The sequence below is a fragment of the Bufo gargarizans genome, chromosome 3, assembly GCF_014858855.1.
Source record: "Bufo gargarizans isolate SCDJY-AF-19 chromosome 3, ASM1485885v1, whole genome shotgun sequence".
NCBI classification, from domain to species: domain Eukaryota; kingdom Metazoa; phylum Chordata; class Amphibia; order Anura; family Bufonidae; genus Bufo; species Bufo gargarizans.
In genome coordinates this window covers 530,411,592-530,438,509 of record NC_058082.1, presented here as the reverse complement: position 1 = coordinate 530,438,509, position 26,918 = coordinate 530,411,592, and the positions used below count along the sequence as shown (strand labels likewise).

At 46.9% G+C, this 26,918-nt stretch overlaps 1 protein-coding gene across 1 annotated transcript in view; it reads left to right on the top strand.

Annotated features, from left to right (window-relative positions):
- The window catches only part of LOC122930555 (arylsulfatase H-like), a 466,223-nt gene that overhangs the window by 320,788 nt on the left and 118,517 nt on the right, over positions 1-26,918 (top strand). Inside the window, exon 3 of the mRNA XM_044284038.1 lies at positions 26,326-26,447. Within this exon, the coding sequence (XP_044139973.1) occupies positions 26,326-26,447 (122 nt within the window). The remainder of the gene's footprint in view (positions 1-26,325; positions 26,448-26,918) is intronic.

Genomic DNA, 26,918 nt, shown 5'->3' with positions numbered 1-26,918 from the left:
CGCCTGCCGCGGCGAACGCGAACAGGCAATGTTCGCCGGGACCTGTTCACCGGCGAATAGTTCGGGACATCTCTACTCATGCACTGTTGCAAGTGACATTTTCTGAAAGCAGGATCATTATGATATTTTCTGGTGATGTATTGCTTCTTCTTCCAGTTAAAATTGGCATCTGTCGCATATTTGCTGGTTATGTATTGCTTCTGCTTTAACTTGAAACATGCATCTATTGCATATTTTCTGGTGATGTAATGCTTCTGCTTCAAGTTGAAATCGGCCTTTGTCGCATATTTTCTGGCGATGTATTGCTTCTGCTTCAACTTAAAATCAGCATCTGCTCTGTTTCGGCTGGTGATGTATATCCTCTTCTTATTGGTGACAGACATCTTTGTAGCCTTGAAACTACGCCTTCTTTCATTTCTGTGTCTTGTCTTCAGTTTTTCTCGTCGCTGTGCATTTAATTTGGAAAATGCCTTACTGTCCTTCCATATGCCCTGGGAGGATTTTGCATCAAGTGACCATGGAGAATGCTTGCTGGCTGAGAATCCAGTGTGTGTTGCGTCTTTGGTCATCTGTGTAACTTTGTTCTCCACATGCTTTCCATTATGTGGTTTGTCAGATTGCACCAGTGGGGACAGCAAACCATCTGACAGACATCTTGCATGATGAAATGAGACTGGAAAGAAGTCATACCGCAGTCGATCAATAGGGCCTCCGGTGTCTGTAAGGAGCATTTCATACAACTTATAAATAGAGTTGAGCGGACACCTGGATGTTCGGGTTCGAGAAGTTCGGCCAAACTTCCCGGAAATGTTCGGGTTCGAGAAGTTCGGCCAAACTTCTCGGAAATGTTCGGGTTCGGGGTCCGAACCCGATCCGAACTTCGTCCCAAACCCGAACCCCATTGAAGTCAATGGGGACCCGAACTTTTCGGCACTAAAAAGGCTGTAAAACAGCCCAGGAAAGGGCTAGAGGGCTGCAAAAGGCAGCAACATGTAGGTAAATCCCCTGCAAACAAATGTGGATAGGGAAATGAATAAAAATAAAAATAAAATAAATAAAAATTAACCAATATCAATTGGAGAGAGGTCCCATAGCAGAGAATCTGGCTTCACGTCACCCACCACTGGAACAGTCCATTCTCAGATATTTAGGCCCCGGCACCCAGGCAGAGGAGAGAGGTCCCGTAACAGAGAATCTGGCTTCATGTCAGCAGAGAATCAGTCTGCATGTCATAGCAGAGAATCAGGCTTCACGTCAGCCACCACTGCAACAGTCCATTGGCATATATTTTGGCCCAGCACCCAGGCAGAGGAGAGAGTTCCCGTAACAGAGAATCTGTCTTCATGTCAGCAGAGAATCAGTCTGCATGTCATAGCAGAGAATCAGGCTTCACGTCAGCCACCACTGCAACAGTCCATTGGCATATATTTAGGCCCAGCACCCAGGCAGAGGAGAGAGGTCCCGTAACAGAGGATCTGGCTTCATGTCAGCAGAGAATCAGTCTGCATGTCATAGCAGAGAATCAGGCTTCACGTCAGCCACCACTGCAACAGTCCATTGTCATATATTTAGGCCCAGCACACAGGCAGAGGAGAGAGGTCCCGTAACAGAGAATCTGGCTTCATGTCAGCAGAGAATCAGTCTGCATGTCATAGCAGAGAATCAAGCTTCACGTCAGCCACCACTGCAACAGTCCATTGGCATATATTTAGGCCCAGCACCCAGGCAGAGGAGAGAGGTCCCATAACAGAGAATCTGGCTTCATGTCAGCAGAGAATCAGTCTGCATGTCAAAGCAGAGAATCAGGCTTCACGTCACCCAACATTGGAACAGTCCATTGGCATATATTTAGGCCCAGCACCCAGGCAGAGGAGAGAGGTCCCGTAACAGAGAATCTGGCTTCATGTCAGCAGAGAATCAGTCTGCATGTCATAGCAGAGAATCAGGCTTCACGTCAGCCACCACTGCAACAGTCCATTGTCATATATTTAGGCCCAGCACACAGGCAGAGGAGAGAGGTCCCGTAACAGAGAATCTGTCTTCATGTCAGCAGAGAATTAGTCTGCATGTCATAGCAGAGAATCAGGCTTCACGTCAGCCACCACTGCAACAGTCCATTGTCATATATTTAGGCCCAGCACACAGGCAGAGGAGAGAGGTCCCGTAACAGAGAATCTGTCTTCATGTCAGCAGAGAATCAGTCTGCATGTCATAGCAGAGAATCAGGCTTCACGTCAGCTACCAGTGCAACAGTCCATTGTCATATATTTAGGCCCAGCACCCAGGCAGAGGAGAGAGGTCCCGTAACAGAGAATCTGGCTTCATGTCAGCAGAGAATCAGTCTGCATGTCATAGCAGAGAATCAGGCTTCACGTCACCCAACATTGGAACAGTCCATTGGCATATATTTAGGCCCAGGCACCCAGGCAGAGGAGAGAGGTCCCGTAACAGAGAATCTGTCTTCATGTCAGCAGAGAATCAGTCTGCATGTTATAGCAGAGAATCAGGCTTCACGTCAGCCACCAGTGCAACAGTCCATTGTCATATATTTAGGCCCAGGCACCCAGGCAGAGGAGAGAGGTCCCGTAACAGAGAATCTGGCTTCATGTCAGCAAAGAATCAGTCTGCATGTTATAGCAGAGAATCAGGCTTCACGTCACCCAACATTGGAACAGTCCATTGGCATATATTTAGGCCCCAGAACCCAGACAGAGGAGAGGTTCATTCAACTTTGGGTAGCCTCGCAATATAATGGTAAAATGAAAATAAAAATAGGATTGAATGAGGAAGTGCCCTGGAGTACAATAATATATGTTTAAGGGGAGGTAGTTAATGTCTAATCTGCACAAGGGATGGACAGGTCCTGTGGGATCCATGCCTGGTTCATTTTTATGAACGTCAGCTTGTCCACATTGGCTGTAGACAGGCGGCTGCGTTTGTCTGTAATGACGCCCCCTGCCGTGCTGAATACACGTTCAGACAAAACGCTGGCCGCCGGGCAAGCCAGCACCTCCAAGGCATAAAAGGCTAGCTCTGGCCACGTGGACAATTTAGAGACCCAGAAGTTGAATAGGGCCGAACCATCAGTCAGTACGTGGAGGGATGTGCACAGGTACTGTTCCACCATGTTAGTGAAATGTTGTCTCCTGCTAACACGTTGCGTATCAGGTGGTGGTGCAGTTAGCTGTGGGGTGTTGACAAAACTTTTCCACATCTCTGCCATGCTAACCCTGCCCTCAGAGGAGCTGGCCGTGACACAGCTGCCTTGGCGACCTCTTGCTCCTCCTCTGCCTTGGCCTTGGGCTTCCACTTGTTCCCCTGTGACATTTGGGAATGCTCTCAGTAGCGCTTCTACCAACGTGCGCTTGTACTCGCGCATCTTCCTATCACGCTCCAGTGCAGGAAGTAAGGTGGGCACATTGTCTTTGTACCGTGGATCCAGCAGGGTGGCAACCCAGTAGTCCGCACACGTTAAAATGTGGGCAACTCTGCTGTCGTTGCGCAGGCACTGCAGCATGTAGTCGCTCATGTGTGCCAGGCTGCCCAGGGGTAAGGACAAGCTGTCCTCTGTGGGAGGCGTATCGTCATTGTCCTGCCTTTCCCCCCAGCCACGCACCAGTGATGGGCCCGAGCTGCGTTGGGTGCCACCCCGCTGTGACCATGCTTCATCCTCATCCTCCTCCACCTCCTCCTCATCCTCGTCCTCCTCGTCCTCCAGTAGTGGGCCCTGGCTGGCCACATTTGTACCTGGCCTCTGCTGTTGCAAAAAACCTCCCTCTGAGTCACTTCGAAGAGACTGGCCTGAAAGTGCTAAAAATGACCCCTCTTCCTCCTCCTCCTCCTCCTCCTCCTCCAGGGCCACCTACTCTTCCATCATCGCCCTAAGTGTTTTCTCAAGGAGACATAGAAGTGGTATTGTAACGCTGATAACGGCGTCATCGCCACTGGCCATGTTGGTGGAGTACTCGAAACAGCGCAACAGGGCACACAGGTCTCGCATGGAGGCCCAGTCATTGGTGGTGAAGTGGTGCTGTTCCGTAGTGCGACTGACCCGTGCGTGCTGCAGGTGAAACTCCACTATGGCCTGCTGCTGCTCGCACAGTCTGTCCAGCATGTGCAAGGTGGAGTTCCACCTGGTGGGCACGTCGCATATGAGGCGGTGAGCGGGAAGGCCGAAGTTACGCTGTAGCGCAGACAGGCGAGCAGCAGCAGGATGTGAACGCCGGAAGCGCGAACAGACGGCCCGCACTTTATGCAGCAGCTCTGACATGTCGGGGTAGTTGTGAATGAACTTCTGCACCACCAAATTCAGCACATGCGCCAAGCAAGGGATGTGCCTCAAACCGGCTAGTCCCAGAGCTGCAACGAGATTTCGCCCATTATCGCACACCACCAGGCCGGGCTTGAGGCTCACCGGCAGCAACCACTCGTCGGTCTGTTGTTCTATACCCCGCCACAACTCCTGTGCGGTGTGGGGCCTGTCCCCCAAACATATGAGTTTCAGAATGGCCTGCTGACGTTTACCCCAGGCTGTGCTGAAGTTGGTGGTGAAGGTGTGTGGCTGACTGGATGAGCAGGTGTAAGAAGAGGAGGAGGAAGCCGAGTAGGAGGAGGTGGCAACAGGAGGCAAAGAATGTTGCCCTGCGATCCTTGGCGGCGGAAGGACGTGCGCCAAACAGCTCTCCGCCTGGGGCCCAGCTGCCACTACATTTACCCAGTGTGCAGTTAGGGAGATATAGCGTCCCTGGCCGTGCTTACTGGTCCACGTATCTGTGGTTAGGTGGACCTTGCCACAGATGGCGTTGCGCAGTGCACACTTGATTTTATCGGATACTTGGTTGTGCAGGGAAGGCACGGCTCTCTTGGAGAAGTAGTGCCGGCTGGGAACAACATACTGTGGGACAGCAAGCGACATGAGCTGTTTGAAGCTGTCTGTGTCCACCAGCCTAAATGACAGCATTTCATAGGCCAGTAGTTTAGAAATGCTGGCATTCAGGGCCAGGGATTGAGGGTGGCTAGGTGGGAATTTTACGCTTTCTCTCAAATGTTTGTGAGATGGAGAGCTGAACGCTGCCGTGTGACATGGTTGAGATGCTTGGTGACGGAGGTGGTGGTGGTGTTGGTGGTACATCCCCTATTAGCTGGGCGGCAGGTGCCAACGTTCCTCCAGAGGCGGAGGAAGAGGCCGAGGCGGCAGCAGCAGAAGAGGCCGAGGCGGCAGCAGCAGAAGAGGTAGCAGGGGGAGCCTGAGTGACTTCCTTGGTTTTTTAAGGTGTTTACTCCACTGCAGTTCATGCTTTGCATGCAGGTGCCTGGTCATGCAGGTTGTGCTAAGGTTCAGAACGTTAATGCCTCGCTTCAGGCTCTGATGGCATAGCGTGCAAACCACTCGGGTCTTGTCGTCAGCACATTGTTTGAAGAAGTGCCATGCCAGGGAACTCCTTGAAGCTGCCTTTGGGGTGCTCGGTCCCAGATGGCGGCGGTCAGTAGCAGGCGTGGTCTTTTGGCGGCGGGTGTTCTGCTTTTGCCCACTGCTCCCTCTTTTGCTACGCTGTTGGCTCGGTCTCACCACTGCCTCTTCCTTCGAACTGTGAAAGTCAGTGGCACGACCTTCATTCCATGTGGGGTCTAGGACCTCATCGTCCCCTGCATCGTCTTCCACCCAGTCTTGATCCCTGACCTCCTGTTCAGTCTGCACACTGCAGAAAGACGCAGCAGTTGGCACCTGTGTTTCGTCATCATCAGAGACATGCTGAGGTGGTATTCCCATGTCCTCATCACCAGGAAACATAAGTGGTTGTGCGTCAGTGCATTCTATGTCTTCCACCGCTGGGGAAGGGCTGGGTGGATGCCCTTGGGAAACCCTGCCAGCGGAGTCTTCAAACAGCATAAGAGACTGCTGCATAACTTGAGGCTCAGACAGTTTCCCTGGTATGCATGGGGGTGATGTGACAGACTGATGGGCTTGGTTTTCAGGCGCCATCTGTGCGCTTTCTGCAGAAGACTGGGTGGGAGATAATGTGAACGTGCTGGATCCACTGTCGGCCACCCAATTGACTAATGCCTGTACCTGCTCAGGCCTTACCATCCTTAGAACGGCATTGGGCCCCACCAAATATCGCTGTAAATTATGACGGCTACTGGGACCTGAGGTAGTTGGTACACTAGGACGTGTGGCTGTGGCAGAACAGTGTGTCCGCGTCCATTACTAGATGTTTTCCTCATTGTTATCGTTCACCACAACAACAAAAATATTATTTGGCCCAATGTATTGAATTTAAATTCAGGCCATTTTTTACAGACACCTAACACTATCTGGCTATCTATTTAGGTACCGTATTACACTAATACAGGCACAGCAGTAACCACAGATTTAGCTGAATATAAATTTGAGGCCTAGTATTTAGGCGCTGGGTGACAGGTATAGGTTTACTGACAGAATTAGACTTGGAAATGCACAGTAGCGTGTGTGTGAAGTTATTCAGAATGACCCTATGTGCACCTTGAATCTGATATACCCTTTTAGGGATAAATTTAAAGTAGGCCTGATACAGCAGAAACCACTAAATTAGGAAATTGCTAAATTGGGAATTGTATTTCAACCCAGAACAAAAACTGTGCTTTGACGGACACTAAATAACTTGACCAGCCACACCAGTAACGACAGATTTAGCTGGATATAAACTTGAGGCCTAGTATTTAGGCGCTGGGTGACAGGTATACGTTTACTGACAGAATTAGACTGGGATATGGCCAAAAAATAACCACACTATTGATGGTTAAATGCACTTGGTGTGACAGCTTGACCAACCACACTACTGAGGGTTAAATGCACTTGGTGACAGGCGCAGCTTGCCCCTGATGTAGTATATGGCCAAAAAATAAACAGACTATTGCTGGTTAAATGCACTTGGTGTGATAGCTTCACCCTGATGTAGGATTTAGCCAAAAAAACAACCACACCATTGAGGGTTAAATGCACTTGGTGACAGCTTGCCCCTGATGTAGTACATGGCCAAAAAATAAACAAACAGACTATTGCTGGTTAAATGCCCTTGGTGTGACAGCTTCACCCTGATGTAGGATTTAGCCAAAAAACAACCACACCATTGAGGGTTAAATGCACTTGGTGACAGCTTGCCCCTGATGTAGTATATGGCCAAAAAATAAACAGACTATTGCTCTTTAACCACTTAAGGACCACAGGTTTATACCCCCCTAGTGACCAGGCCCTTTTTTACAAATCGGCACTCCACAACTTTAGCGGTTTATTGCTCGGTCATGCAACTTACCACCCAAATGAATTTTACCTACTTTTCTTCTCACTAATAGAGCTTTCATTTGGTGGTATTTCATTGCCGCTGACATTTTTACTTTTTTTGTTATTAATCGAAATTTAACGATTTTTTTGCAAAAAAATGACATTTTTCACTTTCAGCTGTAAAATTTTGCAAAAAAAACGACATCCATATATACATTTTTCGCCAAATTTATTGTTCTACATGTCTTTGATAAAAAAAAAATGTTTGGGCAAAAAAAAAATGGTTTGGGTAAAAGTTATAGCATTTACAAGCTATGGTACAAAAATGTGAATTTCCGCTTTTTGAAGCAGCTCTGACTTTCTGAGCACTTGTCATGTTTTCTGAGGTTCTACAATGCCCAAACAGTAGAAAAACCCCACAAATGACCCCATTTCGGAAAGTAGACACCCTAAGGTATTCACTGATAGGCATAGTGAGTTCATAGAACTTTTTATTTTTTGTCACAAGTTAGCGGAAAATGATGATGATTTTATTTTTTTTATTTTTTCTTACAAAGTCTCATATTCCACTAACTTGCGACAAAAAATAAAAAATTCTAAAAACTTGCCATGCCCCTCACGGAATACCTTGGGGTGTCTTTTTTCCAAAATGGGGTCACTTGTGGGGTAGTTATACTGCCCTGGCAATTTAGGGGCCCAAATGTGTGAGAAGAACTTTGCAATCAAAATGTGTAAAAAATGACCGGTGAAATCCAAAAGGTGCACTTTGGAATATGTGCCCCTTTGCCCACCTTGGCAGCAAAAAAGTGTGACACATCTGGTATCGCTGTACTCAGGAGAAGTTGGGGAATGTGTTTTGGGGTGTCATTTTACATATACCCATGCTGGGTGAGAAAAATATCTTGGTCAAATGCCAACTTTGTATAAAAAAATGGGAAAAGTTGTCTTTTGCCAAGATATTTCTCTCACCCAGCATGGGTATATGTAAAATGACACCCCAAAACACATTCCCCAACTTCTCCTGAGTACGGCGATACCAGATGTGTCACACTTTTTTGCTGCCAAGGTGGGCAAAGGGGCACATATTCCAAAGGGCACCTTTCAGATTTTGCAGGCCATTTTTTACACATTTTGATTGCAAGGTACTTCTCACACATTTGGGCCCCTAAATTGCCAGGGCAGTATAACTACGCCACAAGTGACCCCATTTTGGAAAGAAGACACCCCAAGGTATTCCGTGAGGGGCATGGCGAGTTCCTAGAATTTTTTTTTTTTTGTCACAAGTTAGCGGAAAATGATGATTTTTTTTTTTTCTCTTTTTTCCTTACAAAGTCTCATATTCCACTAACTTGCGACAAAAAATAAAAAATTCTAGGAACTCGCCATGCCCCTCACGGAATACCTTGGGGTGTCTTCTTTCCAAAATGGGGTCACTTGTGGCGTAGTTATACTGCCCTGGCAATTTAGGGGCCCAAATGTGTGAGAAGTACTTTGCAATCAAAATCTGTAAAAAAATGACCGGTGAAATCCGAAAGGTGCACTTTGGAATATGTGCCCCTTTGCCCACCTTGGCATCAAAAAAGTGTCACACATCTGGTATCGCCGTACTCAGGAGAAGTTGGGAAATGTGTTTTGGGGTGTCATTTTACATATACCCATGCTGGGTGAGAGAAATATCTTAGCAAAAGACAACTTTTCCCATTTTTTTATACAAAGTTGGCATTTGACCAAGATATTTTTCTCACCCAGCATGGGTATATGTAAAATGGCACCCCAAAACACATTCCCCAACTTCTCCTGAGTACGGCGATACCAGATGTGTGACACTTTTTTGCAGCCTAGATGCGCAAAGGGGCCCAAATTCCTTTTAGGAGGGCATTTTTAGACATTTGGATCCCAGACTTCTTCTCACACTTTCGGGCCCCTAAAAAGCCAGGGCAGTATAAATACCCCACATGTGACCCCACTTTGGAAAGAAGACACCCCAAGGTATTCAATGAGGGGCATGGCGAGTTCCTAGAATTTTTTTTTTTTTTGCATAAGTTAGCGGATATTGATTTTTTTTTTGTTTTTTTCTCACAAAGTCTCACTTTCCGCTAACTTAGGACAAAAATTTCAATCTTTCATGGGCTCAATATGCCCCTCACGGAATACCTTGGGGTGTCTTCTTTCCGAAATGGGGTCACATGTGGGGTATTTATACTGCCCTGGCTTTTTAGGGGCCCTAAAGCGTGAGAAGAAGTCTGGAATATAAATGTCTAAAAATGTTTACGCATTTGGATTCCGTGAGGGGTATGGTGCGTCCATGTGAGATTTTATTTTTTGACACAAGTTAGTGGAATATGAGACTTAGTAAGAAAAAACAAAAACAAAAACAAACAAAAAATTTCCGCTAACTTGTGCCAAAAAAAAATGTCTGAATGGAGCCTTACCGGGGGGGGGGGGGTGATCAATGACAGGGGGGTGATCAATGACAGGGGGGGGATCAATGACAGGGGGGTGATCACCCATATAGACTCCCTGATCACCCCCCTGTCATTGATCACCCCCCCTGTAAGGCTCCATTCAGACATCCGCATGATTTTTTACGGATCCATGGATACATGTATCGGATCCACAGAACGCATGCGGACGTCTGAATGGAGCCTTACAGGGGGGTTATCAATGACAGGGGGTGATCAGGGTAATCAGGGTGATCACCCCCCTGTCACTGATCACCCCCCCTGTAAGGCTCCATTCAGACATCCGCATGATTTTTTACGGATCCATGGATACATGTATCGGATCCACAGAACGCATGCGGACGTCTGAATGGAGCCTTACAGGGGGGTTATCAATGACAGGGGGTGATCAGGGTAATCAGGGTGATCACCCCCCTGTCACTGATCACCCCCCCTGTAAGGCTCCATTCAGACATCCGCATGATTTTTTACGGATCCATGGATACATGTATCGGATCCACAGAACGCATGCGGACGTCTGAATGGAGCCTTACAGGGGGGTTATCAATGACAGGGGGTGATCAGGGTGATCACCCCCCTGTCACTGATCACCCCCCCTGTAAGGCTCCATTCAGACATCCGCATGATTTTTTACGGATCCATGGATACATGTATCGGATCCACAAAACGCATGCGGACGTCTGAATGGAGCCTTACAGGGGGGTTATCAATGACAGGGGATGATCAGGGTAATCACCCCCCTGTCACTGATCACCCCCCCTGTAAGGCTCCATTCAGACATCTGCATGATTTTTTACGGATCCATGGATACATGGATCGGATCCACAAAACGCATGCGGACGTCTGAATGGAGCCTTACAGGGGGGTTATCAATGACAGGGGTGATCAGGGTAATCAGGGTGATCACTCCCCTGTCACTGATCACCCCCCCTGTAAGGCTCCATTCAGACATCCGCATGATTTTTTACGGATCCATGGATCGGATCCACAAAACGCATGCGGACGTCTGAATGGAGCCTTACAGGGGGGTTATCAATGACAGGGGGTGATCAGGGTAATCACCCCCCTGTCACTGATCACCCCCCCTGTAAGGCTCCATTCAGACATCCGCATGATTTTTTACGGATCCATGGATCGGATCCACAAAACGCATGCTGACGTCTGAATGGAGCCTTACAGGGGGGTTATCAATGACAGGGGGTGATCAGGGTAATCACCCCCCTGTCACTGATCACCCCCCCTGTAAGGCTCCATTCAGACATCCGCATGATTTTTTACGGATCCATGGATACATGGATCGGATCCACAAAACGCATGCGGACGTCTGAATGGAGCCTTACAGGGGGGTTATCAATGACAGGGGGTGATCAGAGTGATCAGGGTAATCACCCCCCTGTCACTGATCACCCCCCCTGTAAGGCTCCATTCAGACATCCGCATGATTTTTTACGGATCCATGGATACATGGATCGGATCCACAAAACGCATGCGGACGTCTGAATGGAGCCTTACAGGGGGGTTATCAATGACAGGGGGTGATCAGGGTAATCACCCCCCTGTCACTGATCACCCCCCCTGTAAGGCTCCATTCAGACATCCGCATGATTTTTTACGGATCCATGGATCGGATCCACAAAACGCATGCTGACGTCTGAATGGAGCCTTACAGGGGGGTTATCAATGACAGGGGGTGATCAGGGTGATCACCCCCCTGTCACTGATCACCCCCCCTGTAAGGCTCCATTCAGACATCCGCATGATTTTTTACGGATCCATGGATACATGGATCGGATCCACAAAACACATGCGGACGTCTGAATGGAGCCTTACAGGGGGGTTATCAATGACAGGGGGGTGATCAGGGAGTGTATATGGGTGATCACCCGCCTGTCATTGATCACCCCCTGTAAGGCTCCATTCAGACGTCCGCATGTGTTTTGCGGATCCGATCCATGTATCCATGGATCCGTAAAAATCATGCGGACGTCTGAATGGAGCCTTACAGGGGAGTGATCAATGACAGGGGGGTGATCAATGACAGGGGGTGATCAGGGAGTGTATATAGGTGATCACCCGCCTGTCATTGATCACCCCCCTGTAAGGCTCCATTCAGACGTCCGTATGCTTTTTGCGGATCCGATCCATGTATCCGTGGATCCGTAAAAATCATACGGACGTCTGAACGGAGCCTGACAGGGGGGTGATCAATGACAGGGGGGTGATCAGGGAGTTTATATGGGGTGATCATGGGTGATCAGGGGTTTATAAGGGGTTAATAAGTGACGGGGGGGGGGGTGTAGTGTAGTGTAGTGTTTGGTGCGACTTTACTGACCTACCTGTGTCCTCTGGTGGTCGATCCTAACAAAAGGGACCACCAGAGGACCAGGTAGGAGGTATATTAGACGCTGTTATGAAAACAGCGTCTAATATACCTGTTAGGGGTTAAAAAATTCGGATCTCCAGCCTGCCAGCGAACGATCGCCGCTGGCATGCTGGAGATCCACTCGCTTACCTTCCGTTCCTGTGAGCGCGCGCGCCTGTGTGCGCGCGTTCACAGGAAATCTCGCGTCTCGCGAGATGACGCCTATTGGCGTTAGTGTGACCTGGGAGCGCCGCAGAGATGACGCCTTTCGGCGTTAGTGTGACGGGAGGAGGTTAAATGCACTTGGTGTGACAGCTTCACCCTGATGTAGGATTTAGCCAAAAAACAACCACACCATTGAGGGTTAAATGCACTTGGTGGCAGCTTGTGCTGGCACACCACAAGACACAAAATGGCCACCGATCACCCCAGAAATAAGTGACTGAAAAACACTCTGGGCAGCCTAAAAACAGTGAGCAATTCAATAGCAGCAGTTCAATCATCCACAGCTGCAGATCGATCTCTGAATGAAGTCCTTTGGAGGAGTTAATCACTGCCTAATCTCGCCCTAACGTCGCGGCTGCAACCTCTCCCTATGCTGATCAGAGCAGAGTGACGTGCGGCTTAAATAGAGGCTGGGTCACATGGTGCTCTGGCCAATCACAGCCATGCCAATAGTAGGCATGGCTGTGACGGCCTCTTGGGGCAAGTAGTATGATGCTTGTTGATTGGCTGCTTTGCAGCCTTTCAAAAAGCGCCAAGAAAGCGACGAACACCGAACCCGAACTTTTACGAAAATGTTCGGGTCCGTGTCACGGACACCCCAAAATTCGGTACGAACCCAAACTATACAGTTCGGGTTCGCTCATCCCTACTTATAAATACTTGCCCCCTTATCTCTCAAATGTGTAAAAGTGATCATAACTAGGGATGAGCGAACCCGAACTGAATAGTACCGGTTCGTACCGAATTTTGGGGTGTCCGTGACACGGACCCGAACCCGGACATTTTCGTAAAAGTCCGGGTTCGGTGTTCGTCGCTTTCTTGGCGCTTTTTGAAAGGCTGCAAAGCAGCCAATCAACAAGCATCATACTACTTGCCCCAAGAGGCCGTCACAGCCATGCCTACTATTGGCATGGCTGTGATTGGCCAGAGCACCATGTGACCCAGCCTCTATTTAAGCCGCACGTCACTCTGCTCTGATCTGCATAGGGAGAGGTTGCAGCCGCGACGTTAGGGCGAGATTAGGCAGTGATTAACTCCTCCAAAGGACTTCATTCAGAGATCGATCTGCAGCTGTGGATGATTGAACTGCTGCTATTGAATTGCTCACTGTTTTTAGGCTGCCCAGAGTGTTTTTCAGTCACTTATTTCTGGGGTGATCGGTGGCCATTTTGTGTCTTGTGGTGTGCCAGCACAAGCTGCCACCAAGTGCATTTAACCCTCAATGGTGTGGTTGTTTTTTGGCTAAATCCTACATCAGGGTGAAGCTGTCACACCAAGTGCATTTAACCAGCAATAGTCTGTTTATTTTTTGGCCATGTACTACATCAGGGGCAAGCTGTCACCAAGTGCATTTAACCCTCAATGGTGTGGTTGTTTTTTTGGCTAAATCCTACATCAGGGTGAAGCTATCACACCAAGTGCATTTAACCAGCAATAGTCCGTTTACTTTTTGGCCATATACTACATCAGAGGCAAGCTGTCACCAAGTGCATTTAACCCTCAATGGTGTGGTTGTTTTTTGGCTAAATCCTACATCAGGGTGAAGCAGTCACACCAAGTGCATTTAACCAGCAATAGTCTGTTTATTTTTTGGCCATATACTACATCAGGGGCAAGCTGCGCCTGTCACCAAGTGCATTTAACCCTCAGTAGTGTGGTTGGTCAAGCTGTCACACCAAGTGCATTTAACCATCAATAGTGTGGTTATTTTTTGGCCATATCCCAGTCTAATTCTGTCAGTAAACGTATACCTGTCACCCAGCGCCTAAATACTAGGCCTCAAGTTTATATCCAGCTAAATCTGTCGTTACTGGTGTGGCTGGTCAAGTTATTTAGTGTCCGTCAAAGCACAGTTTTTGTTCTGGGTTGAAATACAATTCCCAATTTAGCAATTTCCTAATTTAGTGGTTTCTGCTGTATCAGAGCTATTTTAAATCTATCCCTAAAAGGGTATATAAGATTCAAGGTGCACATAGGGTCATTCTGAATAACTTCACACACACGCTACTGTGCATTTCCAAGTCTAATTCTGTCAGTAAACCTATACCTGTCACCCAGCGCCTAAATACTAGGCCTCAAATTTATATCCAGCTAAATCTGTCGTTACTGCTGTACTGTTGTGGCTGGTCAAGTTATTTAGTGTCCGTCAAAGCACAGTTTTTGTTCTGGGTTGAAATACAATTCCCAATTTAGCAATTTCCTAATTTAGTGGTTTCTGCTGTATCAGGCCTACTTTAAATTTATCCCTAAAAGGGTATATCAGATTCAAGGTGCACATAGGGTCATTCTGAATAACTTCACACACACGCTACTGTGCATTTCCAAGTCTAATTCTGTCAGTAAACCTATACCTGTCACCCAGCGCCTAAATACTAGGCCTCAAATTTATATTCAGCTAAATCTGTGGTTACTGCTGTGCCTGTATTAGTGTAATACGGTACCTAAATAGATAGCCAGATAGTGTTAGGTGTCTGTAAAAAATGGCCTGAATTTAAATTCAATACATTGGGCCAAATAATATTTTTGTTGTTGTGGTGAACGATAACAATGAGGAAAACATCTAGTAATGGACGCGGACACACTGTTCTGCCATAGCCACACGTCCTAGTGTACCAACTACCTCAGGTCCCAGTAGCCGCCATAATTTACAGCGATATTTGGTGGGGCCCAATGCCGTTCTAAGGATGGTAAGGCCTGAGCAGGTACAGGCATTAGTCAATTGGGTGGCCGACAGTGGATCCAGCACGTTCACATTATCTCCCACCCAGTCTTCTGCAGAAAGCGCACAGATGGCGCCTGAAAACCAAGCCCATCAGTCTGTCACATCACCCCCATGCATACCAGGGAAACTGTCTGAGCCTCAAGTTATGCAGCAGTCTCTTATGCTGTTTGAAGACTCCGCTGGCAGGGTTTCCCAAGGGCATCCACCCAGCCCTTCCCCAGCGGTGAAAGACATAGAATGCACTGACGCACAACCACTTATGTTTCCTGGTGATGAGGACATGGGAATACCACCTCAGCATGTCTCTGATGATGACGAAACACAGGTGCCAACTGCTGCGTCTTTCTGCAGTGTGCAGACTGAACAGGAGGTCAGGGATCAAGACTGGGTGGAAGACGATGCAGGGGACGATGAGGTCCTAGACCCCACATGGAATGAAGGTCGTGCCACTGACTTTCACAGTTCGAAGGAAGAGGCAGTGGTGAGACCGAGCCAACAGCGTAGCAAAAGAGGGAGCAGTGGGCAAAAGCAGAACACCCGCCGCCAAAAGACCACGCCTGCTACTGACCGCCGCCATCTGGGACCGAGCACCCCAAAGGCAGCTTCAAGGAGTTCCCTGGCATGGCACTTCTTCAAACAATGTGCTGACGACAAGACCCGAGTGGTTTGCACGCTATGCCATCAGAGCCTGAAGCGAGGCATTAACGTTCTGAACCTTAGCACAACCTGCATGACCAGGCACCTGCATGCAAAGCATGAACTGCAGTGGAGTAAACACCTTAAAAAACCAAGGAAGTCACTCAGGCTCCCCCTGCTACCTCTTCTGCTGCTGCCGCCTCGGCCTCTTCTGCTGCTGCCGCCTCGGCCTCTTCCTCCGCCTCTGGAGGAACGTTGGCACCTGCCGCCCAGCTAACAGGGGATGTACCACCAACACCACCACCACCTCCGTCACCAAGCATCTCAACCATGTCACACGGCAGCGTTCAGCTCTCCATCTCACAAACATTTGAGAGAAAGCGTAAAATTCCCACCTAGCCACCCTCAATCCCTGGCCCTGAATGCCAGCATTTCTAAACTACTGGCCTATGAAATGCTGTCATTTAGGCTGGTGGACACAGACAGCTTCAAACAGCTCATGTCGCTTGCTGTCCCACAGTATGTTGTTCCCAGCCGGCACTACTTCTCCAAGAGAGCCGTGCCTTCCCTGCACAACCAAGTATCCGATAAAATCAAGTGTGCACTGCGCAACGCCATCTGTGGCAAGGTCCACCTAACCACAGATACGTGGACCAGTAAGCACGGCCAGGGACGCTATATCTCCCTAACTGCACACTGGGTAAATGTAGTGGCAGCTGGGCCCCAGGCGGAGAGCTGTTTGGCGCACGTCCTTCCGCCGCCAAGGATCGCAGGGCAACATTCTTTGCCTCCTGTTGCCACCTCCTCCTACTCGGCTTCCTCCTCCTCTTCTTCCACCTGCTCATCCAGTCAGCCACACACCTTCACCACCAACTTCAGCACAGCCTGGGGTAAACGTCAGCAGGCCATTCTGAAACTCATATGTTTGGGGGACAGGCCCCACACCGCACAGGAGTTGTGGCGGGGTATAGAACAACAGACCGACGAGTGGTTGCTGCCGGTGAGCCTCAAGCCCGGCCTGGTGGTGTGCGATAATGGGCGAAATCTCGTTGCAGCTCTGGGACTAGCCGGTTTGAGGCACATCCCTTGCTTGGCGCATGTGCTGAATTTGGTGGTGCAGAAGTTCATTCACAACTACCCTGACATGTCAGAGCTGCTGCATAAAGTGCGGGCCGTCTGTTCGCGCTTCCGGCATTCACATCCTGCTGCTGCTCGCCTGTCTGCGCTACAGCGTAACTTCGGCCTTCCCGCTCACCGCCTCATATGGACGTGCCCACCAGGTGGAACTCCACCTTGCACATGCTGGACAGACTGTGCGAGCAGCAGCAGGCCATAGTGGAGTTTCACCTGCAGCACGCACGGGTCAGTCGCACTACGGAACAGCACCACTTCACCACCAATGACTGGGCCTCCATGCGAGACCTGTGTGCCCTGTTGCGCTGTTTCGAGTACTCCACCAACATGGCCAGTGGCGATGACGCCGTTATCAGCGTTACAATACCACTTCTATGTCTCCTTGAGAAAACACTTAGGGCGATGATGCAAGAGGAGGTGGCCCAGGAGGAGGAGGAGGAGGAGGAAGAGGGGTCATTTTTAGCACTTTCAGGCCAGTCTCTTCGAAGTGACTCAGAGGGAGGTTTTTTGCAACAGCAGAGGCCAGGTACAAATGTGGCCAGCCAGGGCCCACTACTGGAGGACGAGGATGAGGAGGAGGAGGTGGAGGAGGATGAGGATGAAGCATGGTCACAGCGGGGTGGCACCCAATGCAGCTCGGGCCCATCACTGGTGCGTGGCTGGGGGGAAAAGCAGGACGATGACGATACGCCTCCCACAGAGGACAGCTTGTCCTTACCCCTGGGCAGCCTGGCACACATGAGCGACTACATGCTGCAGTGCCTGCGCAACGACAGCAGAGTTGCCCACATTTTAACGTGTGCGGACTACTGGGTTGCCACCCTGCTGGATCCACGGTACAAAGACAATGTGCCCACCTTACTTCCTGCACTGGAGCGTAATAGGAAGATGCGCGAGTACAAGCGCACGTTGGTAGACGCGCTACTGAGAGCATTCCCAAATGTCACAGGGGAACAAGTGGAAGCCCAAGGCCAAGGCAGAGGAGGAGCAAGAGGTCGCCAAGGCAGCTGTGTCACGGCCAGCTCCTCTGAGGGCAGGGTTAGCATGGCAGAGATGTGGAAAAGTTTTGTCAACACGCCACAGCTAACAGCACCACCACCTGATACGCAACGTGTTAGCAGGAGGCAACATTTCACTAACATGGTGGAACAGTACGTGTGCACACCCCTCCACGTACTGACTGATGGTTCGGCCCCATTCAACTTCTGGGTCTCTAAATTGTCCACGTGGCCAGAGCTAGCCTTTTATGCTTTGGAGGTGCTGGCCTGCCCGGCGGCCAGCGTTTTGTCTGAACGTGTATTGAGCACGGCAGGGGGCGTCATTACAGACAAACGCAGCCGCCTGTCTACAGCCAATGTGGACAAGCTGACGTTCATAAAAATGAACCAGGCATGGATCCCACAGGACCTGTCCGTCCCTTGTGCAGATTAGACATTAACTACCTCCCCTTAACCATATATTATTGTACTCCAGGGCACTTCCTCATTCAATCCTATTTTTTTTTTTTCATTTTACCATTATATTGCGAGGCTACCCAAAGTTGAATGAACCTCTCCTCTGTCTGGGTGCCGGGGCCTAAATATATGCCAATGGACTGTTCCAATGTTGGGTGACGTGAAGTCTGATTCTCTGCTATGACATGCAGACTGATTCTCTGCTGCCATGAAGCCAGATTCTCTGTTACGGGACCTCTCTCCTCTGCCTGGGTGCTGGGCCTAAATATATGACAATGGACTGTTGCACTGGTGGCTGACGTGAAGCCTGATTCTCTGCTATAACATGCAGACTGATTCTCTGCTGACATGAAGAGAGATTCTCTGTTACAGGACCTCTCTCCTCTGCCTGGGTGCCTGGGCCTAAATATATGCCAATGGACTGTTGCACTGGTGGCTGACGTGAAGCCTGATTCTCTGTTATGACATGCAGACTAATTCTCTGCTGACATGAAGACAGATTCTCTGTTACGGGACCTCTCTCCTCTGCCTGTGTGCTGGGCCTAAATATATGACAATGGACTGTTGCAGTGGTGGCTGACGTGAAGCCTGATTCTCTGCTATGACATGCAGACTGATTCTCTGCTGACATGAAGCCAGATTCTCTGTTACGGGACTTCTCTCCTTTGCCTGGGTGCTGGGCCTAAATATATGACAATGGACTGTTGCACTGGTGGCTGACGTGAAGCCTGATTCTCTGCTATGACATGCAGACTAATTCTCTGCTGACATGAAGACAGATTCTCTGTTACGGGACCTCTCTCCTCTGCCTGTGTGCTGGGCCTAAATATATGACAATGGACTGTTGCAGTGGTGGCTGACGTGAAGCCTGATTCTCTGCTATGACATGCAGACTGATTCTCTGCTGACATGAAGCCAGATTCTCTGTTACGGGAACTCTCTCTTCTGCCTGGGTGCTGGGCCTAAATATACTGTATGCCAATGGACTGTTGCAGTGGTGGCTGACGTGAAGCCTGATTCTCTGCTATGACATGCAGACTGATTCTCTGCTGACATGAAGACAGATTCTCTGTTACGGGAACTCTCTCCTCTGCCTGGGTGCTGGGCCTAAATATATGCCAATGGACTGTTGCAGTGGTGGCTGACGTGAAGCCTGATTCTCTGCTATGACATGCAGACTGATTATCTGCTGACATGAAGACAGATTCTCTGTTACGGGACCTCTCTCCTCTGCCTGGGTGCTGGGCCTAAATATTTGACAATGGACTGTTGCAGTGGTGGCTGACGTGAAGCCTGATTCTCTGCTATGACATGCAGACTGATTCTCTGCTGACATGAAGCCAGATTCTCTGTTACGGGACCTCTCTCCTCTGCCTGGGTGCTGGGCCTAAATATATGCCAATGGACTGTTGCAGTGGTGGCTGACGTGAAGCCTGATTCTCTGCTATGATATGCAGACTGATTCTCTGCTGATATGAAGACAGATTCTCTGTTCCGGGACCTCTCTCCTCTGCCTGGGTGCCGGGGCATAAATAGCTGAGAATGGACTGTTCCAGTGGTGGGTGACGTGAAGCCAGATTCTCTGCTATGGGACCTCTCTCCAATTGATATTGATTAATTTTTATTTATTTTATTTTTATTTTTATTCATTTCCCTATCCACATTTGTTTGCAGGGGATTTACCTACATGTTGCTGCCTTTTGCAGCCCTCTAGCCCTTTCCTGGGCTGTTTTACAGCCTTTTTAGCGCCGAAAAGTTCGGGTCCCCATTGACTTCAATGGGGTTTGGGTTCGGGACGAAGTTCGGATCGGGTTCGGATCCCGAACCCGAACATTTCCGGGAAGTTCGGCCGAACTTCTCGAACCCGAACATCCAGGTGTCCGCTCAACTCTAATCATAACAGCTTTTCCTTTTCCAGTGGCAGGAAGTCCATCCTTATTTTGACTATGAGAATCAAACAGTCCATATCTCCCAGACTTGTCTCTGAACAATGCAATGAAAAATGGCACTACTATAAAAAGTGCATGTGTAACTTCTGCATTGAGGCACTGAAGTCTTGTGGAGAGATCAACAAACCAACCTTGGTTGTCACCGAATACCGTGGCTCTCAGACATCCCGATAACACTGGAGATTTAACAACATTATACTCCTATTTGTCTGTGTTGACTCTGAGGGGTACTTCTTCAATTGTCAAGTGTTGGTGCTGATAGACATTTCTTTGTTTTAGCTGTTTTATTGTTGTGCCATACAAGCTGTTGCCCTTCTTCAGTATTTGATCAAGATCAACCTTCCTCACATCATCAAGCTCCCTGTGGTATGCCAAAAATGTCAGAGCCATGCACACTGTTTTTTCCTTAACCTTCCATAGCCATGATGACCCCGATGAAATGATGCCTGCACAGATATCTCACTTTGTACACATGGTTGTTGCATGCCATGGTTTTCAGAAGTGCCCATCACACTGTCACTGTGCTCTTGAACTTGACACTGAGTTGAACATGGGAATGACACCACAGGTTCACTATGTACCTCCTGGGCACATTCACTGTCACAAACCTCCATTTCCACTATGCTGCTATGGGGCTTCAGATCCCGAATGTCACAAACCTCCATTTCCACTATGCTGCTGTGGGGCTCTGGATCCCGAAAGCGTGGGTCTGAAATGTCCAGTTTAGTCCAGCGTATCTTTGCAGCTTTAGATCTCTTTCCTTTAGATGGCATGATGATATTCACACAGCTCTAATTTCTTTTCATAAATGTAGTTAGTTGAAACACCTCAAATACTCTCTACTGTATAAAACTTATTTCCAAACCTTTGACCAGAAGCCGGCCAAACTGTCACAAATTCATAATTAGATTTCAAATAGGGCAGAGAAGAGCGGTTAAAAACAAACTGCTCCAAATTGCTCACTTCACTGGCAGTTGCCATCTTCAAATTGTATTAGTTTTAAAAACTATAAATCCTACAGCGAAGAGCTTTATATTGTGAGAATCCCAAGACCCAGACCTACATTTCAATGCATAGTATGTTTCTGAAATATTAAAAATGAAGGCACAGTCGCAGTTTATAAATTGCTACTCAAATTTGAGGTGGCTAGAGTGGAGTTTCAATTAATGTCAATGGGAGGTGTGAGTTGCAAACAAATGGCCATATTGTGAAAACTATCAGGACTATGGCTTAGCCGTAGTGGCAGCAGGGATTGCTGAACATTTTGAAATAAGATTTGTGTAGTTGAGCTTGAAAATGAGGGAGTGGTGGCAGTATAGAAATCATGTCCTGATTTTTCAGCTCACACTCTAGCTTTTGTCAGCTCCCACTCTAGTTTTGAACATTCCGCCATTAATTCCTATGGGACCAATTTCGTCACAAAAACACCAATATTTCATGAACCATTCGGCTAAATATTCCGCAAAAGTAATAGCACACCAATCGGGAACAATCCACACGTTTCGGTATATTACTGTCTATGTAGTGTAAAAACTGTGGGAGGAGTTAGTGGTAAATTTGGCTATAACAATAAGAATATATACAGTTGCAAGAAAAACTATGTGAACCCTTTGGAATTATATGGATTTCTGCACAAATTGGTCATAAAATGTGGTCTGATCCTCATCTAAGTCACAGCAATAGACAATCACAGTCTGTTTAAACTAATAACATACAAATAATTAAATGTTACCATGTTTTTATTGAACACACCATGTAAACATTCACAGTGCAGGTGGAAAAGGTATGTGAACCCCCTAGACTAATGACATCTCCAAGAGCTAATTGGAGTGAGGTGTCAGCCAAATGGAGTCCAATCAATGAGATGAGATTGGAGGTGTAGGTTACAGCTGCCCTGCCCTATAAAAAACATACACCAGTTCTGGGTTTGCTTTTCACAAGAAGCATTGCCTGATGTGAATGATGCCTCGCACAAAAGAAGACCTACAATTAAGAATTGTTGACTTGCATAAAGCTGGAAAGGGTTATCAAAGTATCTCCAAAAGCCTTGCTGTTCATCAGTCCACATTAAGATAAATTGTCTATAAATGGAGAAAGTTCACACTGCTGCTACTCTCCCTAGGAGTGGCCGTCCTGTAAAGATGACTGCAAGAGCTTAGCGCAGACGGCTCAGTGAGGTGAAGAAGAATCCTAGAGTGTCAGCTAAAGACTTACAAAAGTCTCTGGCATAGCTGTATGCTAACATCCCTGTTAGTGAATCTACAATACGTAAAACACTAAACAAGAATGGATTTCATTGGACAATACCACAGAAGAAGCCACTGCTGTCCAAAAAAAACATTGCTGCACGTTTACAGTTTTCACAACAGCACCTGGATGTTCCACAGCAGTACTGGCAAAATATTCTGTGGACAGATGAAACCAAAGTTGAGTTGTTTGGAAGAAACACACAACACTATGTGTGGAGAAAAAGAGCCACAGCACACCAACATCAAAACCTCATTCCAACTGTGAAGTATGGTGGTGGGGGCATCATGGTTTGGGACTGCTTTGCTGCATCAGGGCCTGGACGGATTGCTATCATCGAAGTAAAAAATGAATTCCCAAGTTTATCAAGACATTTTGCAGGAGAACTTAAGGTCATCTGTCCACCAGCTGAAGCTCAACAGAAGATGGATGGGTGTTGCAACAGGACAATGACCCAAAGCATAGAAGTAAATCAACAACAGAATGGCTTAAACAGAAGAAAATACCCCTTCTGGAGTGGCCCAGTCAGAGTCCTGACCTCAACCCAATTGAGATGCTGTGGCATAACCTCAAGAAAGCGATTCACACCAGACATCCCAAAAATATATTGCTGAACTGAAACCGTTCTGTAAAGAGGAATGGTCAAGAATTACTCTTGACCGTTGTGCACGTCTGATCTGGAACTACAGGAAACATTTGGTTGAAGTGATTGCTGCCAAAGGAGATTCAACCAGTTATTAAATCCAAGGGTTCACATACTTTTTCCACCTGCACTGTGAATGTTTACATGGTGTGTTTAACCCTTTCATGACCAAGGGTCATTGATGCCCCAGTGTCCAGGTCAAAATTTACAAATCTGACATGCGTCACTTTATGTGGTAATAGCTTTGGAACACTTTTACTTATCCACGCCATTCTGAGATTGTTTTCTCGTGACACATTGTACTTCATGATAGTCATATATTTGAGTCAATATATTTCACCTTTATTTATGAAAAAATCCCAAATTTACCAAAAATTTTGATAAATTCACAATTTTCCAAATTTCAATTTTTCTGCTTCTAAAACAGAAAGTCATACCTAATAAAATATTTATTACTTACCATTCCCCATATGTCTACTTTATGTTGGCATCATTTTGGAAATGTCATTTTATTTTTTTAGGATGTTAGAAGGCTTAGAAGTTTAGAAGCAATTCTTACAATTTTTAAGAAAATTTCCAAAACCCACTTTTTAAGGACCAGTTTAGGTCTGAAGTCACTTTGTGGGGCTTACATAGTGGAAACCCCCATAAATGACCCCATTGTAGAAACTACACCCCTCAAGTTACTCTAAACTGATTTTACAAACTTTGTTAACCCTTTAGGCGTTCCACAAGAATTAAAGGAAAATTTCAAAATTTCACTTTTTTGGCAGATTTTCCATTTTATAATTTTTTTTTCTTTAACACATTTGAGGGTTAACAGCCAAACAAAACTCAATATTTATTACCCTGATTCCGCGGTTTACATAAACACCCCACATGTGGTCGTAAACTGCTGTACGGGCACACAGCAGGGCGCAGAAGGAAAGGAATGCCATACGGTTTTTGGAAGGCAGATTGTGCTGGATTGGATTTCTGAACGCCATATGCTTTTTATTTTTCTGCCGATCGTCTTGTGCAGGGGCTCGTTTTTTGCAGAAAGTGTTGAGGTTTTTATTGGTACCATTTTTGGGTGCATAGGATTTTTTGATCATTCATTATTATACTTTATGGGGCAAAGTGACCCAAAAATTGGCTGTTTTGGAACAGTTTTCATTTATTTATTTTTACAGCGTTCATCTGAGGAGTTAGGTCATATGATATTTTTATAGAGAAGATCGTTACGGATGTGGCAATACCTAATATGTATACTTTTTCTTATTTATTTAAGTTTTACACAATAATAGCATTTCTGAAACCAAAAAAATAATGTTTTAGTGTCGCTACAGTCTGAGAGCCATAGCTTTTTTTTATTTTTTTGGGAGATTGTCTTAAATAGGGTATCAATTTTTGCGGAACGAGGTGACGGTTTGATTGGTCTTTTGGGGGTCATACGCCTTTTTGATCGCTTGCTGTTGCACTTTTTGTGATGTAAGGTGACAAAAATGGCATTTTTTTACTCCGTTTTTATTTTATTTTTTATGGTGTTTATCAGACAGTGTCTATCATGTGATATCTTTATAGAGACGGTCGTTACGGACGCGGTGATACCTAATATGTGTAGTTTTTTAATTTTTAATTTTTTATAGGAAAAGGCAATTTATTTTTTTAATTTTACATTTTTATTTATTTTCTTTTGCAAAGTGTAATACATTCAGATGCCCTGTAGGTGGCAACAGCGGACGCTTTTGCAAAGCGTCCGGTTGCCATGGCATTGTGGAGAGAGGGAGCCCCCTCCCTCTATTAACCCCATGGATGCCGCTGCCGCTGACACTGATGATGGCGGTGGCTCCGGAATGGAGCCGCCGCCGTCAAACACAGCAGGGGGGCAGTGCTGGAAGGGGGGGAGGGTGTCACGCCAGCAGGGGGCGGACTCAAGAAGGGGGCAGCACTGTGGAAGATGGGGAACAGATGGGGGGCTGCACAGATTGGGGGGGTGTCTGCACAGATCGGGCGGGGGGGCGCTGCACAGTTGGGGGGCTGCATAGATCGGGGGGGCACGAGGACACTGATTTCAGGCTCTGATTTGCAGAGCGCAGATCAGAGCCTGAAATCGGCATGTTTTCACTGCCGCGATCCGATCGGTTAGTCTGCACAGACTAACCAATCGGATTGATTGCCGGCAAGGGACCACTCTGATTGGTCCCTTGCCGGCATTACTGCACTGTATTCTGTCCGTGACAGCATACAGGGCAGGGGCAGAAGCTTTAATCCAAGCGCTTTGCAGCGCTTGGATTAAAGAGCTGCCAGAACGTTTATATACGGGGCATGTGCAGCTATCACGTATATATACAGATTGCGGTCGGGAAGGGGTTAATAAAAACATGGTAACATTTAATTCTTTGTGTGTTATTAGTTTAAGCAGACTGTGATTGTCTACTGTTGTGACTTAGATGAAGATCAAATCACATTTTATGACCAATTTGTGCAGAAATCCATATCATTCCAAAAGGGTTCACATACTTTTTCTTGCAACTGTATGTGAGATAACAGTAAGTGGTCTTGCCATGCAAGAATACTTAATTAAATATACATAGATTGCAAATATAGGAAAACACGAACATAGGAAAACACGAACAGATACAGAGACCCTTCCCTTTATTCACTGGTACGATTTACTGAGGTTGCAGGTGGTTGCCTTGATCATCTACTCTCACATTTTACATTTACATAAGACTGCTGCCAAAAAAAAAAAAAAAAAATCTAGATTACATTTGTACACTAAGGGCAGCATGTAATACTTTAGTGAGATGACAATCATCTCTCCATCTCGGAGAATGTTAGTATAGGAGGGTGGAGAGAAAAAGCTGAAAAGTGGGAAAAGAGACATTATTTCTACTGCATCTTATAAAGGGAAAAGCAATGAGCGCTTCCATCTGTATTGATGGAAGCGCTTCTGTTCTGGCCCCCCCTTGAGAGCTGGATGTTAACCTTGGATAGATTTAAACTCAGGACCCCACTGAGCCTCCGTGATCCTTATGGTGGCTTCATGGAACAATCTCTCTCTCTGATCCCTGTTTAAATTCTTGTCTGTGACTACAATGAGCCTGTAAGGAGGAAGGACTCTGTGGTCTCTGAAGCAGAAAGTGATGACATTTCAGTGACAGATGCAGACAGGAGATAATAATTTTAAATCTATTTAACAGTTTGATTATTTGATTGTGCTAATTAAAATTTTCATGACATTTCAGGACTCCAAACATTGATAGACTGGCCAGAGAAGGTGTGAAACTGACTCAACACATTTCTGCAGCCTCTTTATGTACCCCAAGTAGAGCAGCGTTTTTGACTGGCCGGTATCCTATCAGAACAGGTAATAAATACATAATTGTTGATTGAAGGTAACCTAAAAAAGGAAAATTGTACAGGGAGCCATCACAGCACTCCCACGTTTTCAGCACTCAGATGACTTGGTCACATTTGACCACTGCATCTGAGGGGTTAAATGTCTGCAACTGATGTTATTACTGATTATATACATTACCCATAATGTCTGCTGTGTGAAACAGCATGCATCCAGAGGCTATGGTACTCGCATGGACAGGGTAACGTCTTTAAAGAGACAACTTCCGACATACATTTAAGGCGCTGGTTGTCAAATGGTTAAATAACTAGTCTGGCTCAATTTTATGTACTATGACAAAGTAAAATTTTGGCAGTACTATGCCATTGAAAATCAAATATAAAAAATTGTCCTTCTACAAAAACAATAGGACCTTCTATAAAGCTAGGGAACTCATTGTTATATACTGCAGCTGCAAAGATGTTATCTTGTAGTTTAAGG